At 48.7% G+C, this 6,457-nt stretch overlaps 1 protein-coding gene across 1 annotated transcript; it reads left to right on the forward strand.

Moving 5' to 3' along the window:
* The first annotated feature begins 336 nt into the window (after positions 1-336).
* On the forward strand, positions 337-6,144 carry LOC131416049 (keratin, type II cytoskeletal 2 epidermal-like). Its single transcript, XM_058558171.1, has 7 exons — positions 337-1,341; positions 3,405-3,619; positions 3,866-3,926; positions 4,311-4,406; positions 4,587-4,751; positions 5,606-5,731; positions 5,920-6,144. Exons 1-7 carry the CDS (start codon positions 850-852, stop codon positions 6,142-6,144), a joined length of 1,380 nt encoding a protein of 459 aa, XP_058414154.1. The 5' UTR covers positions 337-849.
* Positions 6,145-6,457: the final 313 nt, after the last annotated feature.

Below are 6,457 nucleotides of genomic sequence, written 5' to 3' on the forward strand. Positions count from 1 at the left end.
TGAAACAACTACCATTAACACTTTGATAGATATATTTTTTGAACATATTTTTCTAAAATATTTAGCTTTAGTCAGTTTTTAGAAAGAATACAGCTATGCTCAAACTGTATCTCCAGTCCTATTCCAGCCTCTCTCTGTGCTTAGGATTTAGTCATCCTGATTACTCAATTTCGATTTCTCCTTTTCTCACTTAACATTAAAACAGAAAATTTTTTTATGTTTACATAAACCCTGTAACCCTCATTTTTATTATCTATATAATACTCCATCATTGGACATAGTTTTACTATTCTCTATTTTTTTTTTTTTGGATGTTTGTTGGGAAAAACAAATGTTTGGTAGGGAGGCAGAAGCAATTCCCACCAACTGTAGAAAATTCCATTGAGTGGGTCTCTCTGAATTGCCATTTTTTCTAGATATCAGTTTCTAATTCATCAGTGTCATTGTCCTAAAGCTTCTAGGAGATGTCTCTTGAGTTTCAGTACCATTCTGGTAGAAACTAAAAGTGTTGAAATATCGACTGTCTCAGAAAACACCCTCTCTGAGGGCTTTTGGGTAAGACTGCACACACGTTCTGTTGCCTAGGTCAGCAGATAGTTGATAAATAGGTAATAATAAGAAAACCCTGCTAACTAAGCAATAATTATTTGACATGCCGTTCCCAAGTAGATAGTGTTATTTATTCTCTTGTCACTTACAGCTTCAGGGGAGCCAAACCCATGAACTTGTCCTTGGCTAGCCGCCAACTCCACGAGATCTATATAAGGGGAGCCCTCCGCACCCCAGCAGGGAAACACTGAGCCATCTTCTTCCCACCTTCTTAGTGTCACTCACTCCTCTTGTGTCAGAATGAGCAGGCAGGTCAATGCCTTGAGGTGCCAGAGGGGAAGCTTCAGCAGTGGCTCAGCCATTCTGCCGGGAGGGTGCTGGAGAAGGGCAGGGAGCTCGCTGTCAGTCTACAAGAGCAGCGGCCGCTGTCATGGCTCTGCCTGGCCTGGAGGTTACAGTAGTCAGAGTCTTATTAGCCTTGGCGGGAGCAAGAGCGTCTCCGCCAGTGTAGCTGGAGGCCTGGGCCATGGTGGCAGTCTGGGGAGCTACAGGGGTGGATGTTTTGGGGTGGGCAGCCTCGGTGGGGTAGGCTTTGGCCTTGGCAGTGGTTTTGGGGGTCTGGGGTCTCTAGGCCCAGCAGTCTGTCCTGGGGTCATCCAGGAAGTTGTAACCAACCAAAGCTTGCTGGAGCCTCTGGATGTGAAGATTGACCCTGAGGTCCAGCAGGTGAAGCAGCAGGAGCGGGAGCAGATCAAGGAACTCAACAACAAGTTCGCCTCCTTCATTAACAAGGTGAGTGCTGATGCCTGGAGGCCAGCTGGCCAGGCCGGACTAACTCCAGAGACCTGCAGAAAGGCCTTTCTGCTATGACGGAAATGTGGCTAGTGGCTATTGTATTGGACAGTGCAGGTCTGGCTTATCTGAGGTCAACCAGTTCAGTCCCTGTCTCTAAAAGTTGGCCCTGGTGGAAGGTGCCCACTTTGCTTCTCATGTTCTCCAAGCCTCCCTAGGAGACTGGATCTGATGCTCAGCAACCTGTCACAGCCACATCAAACTTAGGGCCTTGCAGACTCACCCTGAAATAAAGGTGATCCCTCCTGCATGTATAGTAAATCAGAACGGGTTGACAGGTCCAATCTTAAAGAAGTTGGATGGTTCAGTGGGTATCTCATAACTGGATGCATTGACGTTGGCAAATGGTTTCTTCTCCATAAGTTGCCACACGATTCTGAGTCTAGGAGGTTATCTCTGAGCAAAATGGCATTTCTATTCTCAAAGCCAGCGAATAGGACCACAAAAATCAGACGGTGCCCAGTTGATGGGCTCTGGAAAAGGAGCACGGGGCCAATGCAAATGACTCGGCCAGGTGATTTTTCAATTCCGTTGGTCAGGCTGGGAGTGGTGACCTATACTTACAGCCTTGAAGAATGCTGACCTTCAGATCTCTTCTAGTCCTGACACCAAAAGGAGGCCAGACTTCTTATACCAGCTATGCCGACAATTTGCCCTTGGGCCAGCCTTGAATTGAGGTTTACTCCGAATAGCCCTGGGGAAGACGAGGGCCAGGAAGGCTGCAGCTGGAGTTTGTGCCAATGAGAAGCTCATGATTGTCTGGGAGGAATGCTCTAGCTCCGCCTACCCCCATCTTTCTTGGGGTACTCTTCCTGAGGGAGGAGCAGCTGTGGATTTGCACTGATGCATAGACTTGGAGCTGGGAAAAAATAAGGAGAAGCCCAGTGAGAAGTAAAGTAGAATTGGTGAATGTGCCCAGAGCTCGCAGTTTAGGGCAGCCTTACCAGTGTAGACGGTGCATTAAGGAAATCTGTTCTTTCACGGCAACTGTAGTTGATAATACTGTATTGTATAATTGAAATGTGCTAAAAGGGTAGAACTTAAGTGTTCTCACTAAAAAAGGAAAAAAAACGTAAATATGTGAGGTGATGGATGTGTTAATTAACTCAATTGTGGGAATCTTTTCACAACGGATACATATGTCAAATCATCATGTTGTACACTTTAAATATATTACAGTTTTATTTGTCAATTTTACCTCAGTGAAGCTGAAAAAAGAAAAGGTGGGAAATTATACAGGTTCCTGCTGCATTAAAGATCTGGCTTGGGGAAAAAAATAAACTAAATCATGTTCTTCCTTTGCCTGCTGTGCTGTGGGATGGGGGGCGGGAGGGGTGGGATGAGGAGGGAGGAGATTCGCTGTGTGGAGAAAGTGTCCCATGATCTTTGCCAGGAAGGTGTCCCACAAATTCAAGGCACTTGTTAACAGTTAATTCTTCTCTTTTGCTACTTATTGTGCCATCACGTGCAATGTCGTGAAGACAGTGAGAAGGGTGAAGAAAGGGAATATTTCGTCCACATCAAATAGTTGTGGCTATTTGGTAAAACATTCTGCGAGTGAGTTATTTTGCTGGCTCATTGATGAGTCTTCCTGATTCTCCTCTTCCTGAATGATCTGGGCCACTGGCTCTCAAACTTTGGAGGGAATCAGAATCAACTAGGAATCTTGGTAAACAGTCTAGGAATCTTGGTAAACAGTCTAGGAATCTTGGTAGCCTAGACTCTATCCTACATTAAGAAACCTGGACCTCCATGTTCTTTATGATCTTCCAAGTGATTGATTCTAATATTCTCTAGAGTTTGAGCACCACTGCTCTAAGCAATTGTCCATTCACACATACCTGAAATCTACCCAAATAATAGGGCTAACTAACCTTATCATAGCATGTCGAGAATTAATGCCAAACTGGACTTGCTTGTCACTCTTGCCAGGCTGTCAGGGACTTCTCAAGCCCGCTCCAGCTGTCCCCCAGGGGCCGAGCCCATGGACTTCCTGTTTCCAGGTGCGCTTCCTGGAGCAGCAGAACCAGGTGTTGGAGACCAAGTGGGAGCTGCTGCAGCAGCTGGATGTCAGCACCCACACCCCCAGCCTGGAGCCCATCCTGGAGGGTTACATCGGCCGCCTCAGGAGGCAGGCAGACAAGTTCACGGTAGAGAAGACCCAGCAGGAAGCAGAGCTGAGGAACACTCAGGGTTCCGTGGAGGAATACAAGAAGAAGTGAGTGAGCAGGGAGAGGGGGACAGTTAGTGTTGGGCCAAAATGCATGTGGATGGATCCCAGATCTAGGTCTGAAAGAAGTGCTACGGCCGAGAACTGGCCTCTCTTTCAGGAATCCTTAGGATCTCTTTCTGTTTGTTTTCTTCTTGTGAATCTGTTTGTGGATGTAGGTTCAGGGGTGTAGGAAAGCAGAGAAAATGGAATATCTTTAGACCTAACAGTCCTCTTATCTACTAATTCCACCAGATACAAAGCAGAAATCAACAGCAGGACAAATGCCGAGAATGACTTTGTGGTGCTGAAGAAGGTGAGAGGTCCCTGGCTTTCTCCCCCAGGTCTCAGTTCTGGTAATCTTATCCTGCTGGGCCCTGGGCTCAGTCTCCTCAGCTGTGAATAATCCCCGACTCCAGTTAACCTCTGAGTCAGCACTGTGTTGGGTGCAAGACTTCAAGAAATAATAAGAATGAAGGCAACTCTGCTTTCTGGCTCGAAAGTCCTGTTCTCAACTTCTTAAGGCTATCACCACTCAGGCTACAAATCCACTCAGCATTGTCCCCACTCTCTTAGCTTCTAGATGGAGAACTGGTCTTTCCCCATTGCTTGCCTATCGATGCTATTCTCCCTCTGGCATCCTGACAGTGCAAGTCAAAGTCTTCCAGCCCCCTGGGCCCCACCACCTCCTTTCTTTCAGGATGTTGACAGTGCCTACTTGGTCAAGGTGGATCTCAGTGCCAAAGTGGGCGCCCTGCAGCAGGAGGTTGAATTCCTCCAAGTCTTCTATGCTGCTGTAAGTTTGGGGTTTAAGCTTTCTGGGAGCCCCTGGGATGCTTGGAAAATTGAGGAAGAGGGAGAAGTTTCCCTGGTCTGCCTGTGAGCTTCTGGGTGGCTCATGGTGAGTTGGCTTTGGGAACCTCAAAAGGTGGGTGCTGAGTGTTTCCTGAGGGCTAATTGCTGCCCTGCTGCACAGGAGCTGGCCAAGGTGCAGCAGATGGTCAACACCACCAATGTGGTCCTCTCCATGGACAACAATCGGCACTTGGACCTGGACAGCATCCTCTCCGAGGTCAAGGCCCAGTACGAGCAGATCACTCAGAGGAGCAAGGCTGAAGCCGAGGCCCTGTACCAGACCAAAGTGCGCACCTGGAGAAGTGTCTTGTGCTGGGTTATGCCCAGAGGGCATACAGGATCCCCACTCCTGCCAGTAGACATTGACCTGCTCCATTGGTCTTGTGGGTGGTGGACCTGACCTCATATGTCCTGTCCTGGAGATTAGTGGGGAGGGATACCTATGAAGGTCTCTGGCTCAGCCACCACTGGAAGTTACTAGGGCTCTGGCATCCTGGGGACTTGCCAGTCCTATGTTAAGGTAGCCAACCCAACTCTGCAGACCCAGGCACATTTGGAGACAACAAGATGGCTTTCAAACCAGTACAGTCAGCTCTTCATTCCATGTATCATGAGAGCCAGTATTTCAACCAGGCCGGCTTCCTTCTACCTGCACATGCTCCCCACTGCCTTCCTACGCCACATCTATGGAAGCCCATCTTCAGAAAGTCTGACATTCCTTATACCCACCTTAGTGGAACACAATTTAAGGTAGTTCTTTGACAGAAATAATAATTCCAGGTCCAAACATGAAATAGTTGGTGCCTTTTTCCTGTTGTGGATCGCCTGTTGCTATCTGTCCCTTCAAGGTCTGACTGGGAAGGACAGACCAGAGGTGTATTCCTGTCTAGGATTTGGCTAGGTGATCTTTGATAGTTCCATATCTAAGCTGTATGGGAATGTTCTGTTTCCTCAGCTGGACCACACAGGCCCAGCAGACAGGAATGGGTCTCCTTTAGAGGTTGATTTCGGCCACAATGACCAGGCTGGGCAGGACACATGAGTCCTGGTCGGACTTAGAGGCTTAGAGGGCTGGGGTGAGGAGCCCTGGGTGGACTCTCTCTCTGCTATCTTTTCACTCTTGTCTTTTCCTGGTTCCAGTACCAGGAGCTCCAGGTCACTGCCGGGAGAAAGAGTGATGACCTCCAGGTGATGAAGATGGAGGTCAGTGAGCTGAACCGAGCCATCCAGAGACTTCAGGCAGAAATCACCGGCCTCAAGAAACAGGTAGGGCACCAACTTGGCACTGGTGGCCTTTGGGGGTGGGCTCATGATAGATTTTTCCCCCTACTTTTCTGTATTCTAACATCTTCCACAATAAATTATGAAGGAAGGCAAGAGAGAAGCATAGCCAGGTACAGGTAGGTACCTGATCTCCTATGCCTCATTTACCACCTGCTATTGGCCCTTGGCAGTGTGCTGCCCTGCAAGACGCCATCCTGGAGGCGGAGCAGAAGGGTGAGGCAGTCCTCAAAGATGCTCAGGACAAGCTGGCTGAGGTGGAGGCTGCCCTGCAGCAGGCCAAGGAGGACCTGGCCCGCCTGCTGCGTGACTACCAGGAGCTGCTGGGAGCCAAGCTGGCCCTGGACGTGGAGATCGCCACCTACCGCAAGCTGCTGGAGGGTGAGGAGAGCCAGTGAGTGACCCAGAGGAGAGAGGATGGGTGAGTGTCCAATGGTAGTGACCTTGTGTCAGCCCTCCCATCTGTACGATGGGACAACTAATTAACTCTTTCATTCCTGAGATGACACTTGAGCTTTGTCGGTGGTGGGTTGGGGGGTGTCTAGTCAGGGCCTTTGTCCAGAATGCACGTGATTAGCATAGACCCTGGCCCTGTACGCTGGAGTCCTTAACTCCTCCGAACTTTCCCTCTGGATCTCTGGACCAAAAGGAAAAGTGGGGAGATATCCCTGTCATTGAGAAATCCAGAGAAAAAAATGAATAGCTTTCCCT

Source organism: Diceros bicornis, chromosome 17 (assembly GCF_020826845.1).
Source record: "Diceros bicornis minor isolate mBicDic1 chromosome 17, mDicBic1.mat.cur, whole genome shotgun sequence".
In the NCBI taxonomy this organism is placed as follows: Eukaryota; Metazoa; Chordata; class Mammalia; order Perissodactyla; family Rhinocerotidae; genus Diceros; species Diceros bicornis.

Bases quoted from the DNA above. Each gene is read 5' to 3' on its own strand.
- LOC131416049 (XM_058558171.1), top strand. From the start codon at position 850: ATGAGCAGGCAGGTCAATGCCTTGAGGTGCCAGAGGGGAAGCTTCAGC. The intron at 1,342-3,404 runs GTGAGTGCTGAT...TCCTGTTTCCAG, and splicing joins TCGCCTCCTTCATTAACAAG to GTGCGCTTCCTGGAGCAGCA. The intron at 4,752-5,605 runs GTGCGCACCTGG...TCCTGGTTCCAG, and splicing joins AGGCCCTGTACCAGACCAAA to TACCAGGAGCTCCAGGTCAC.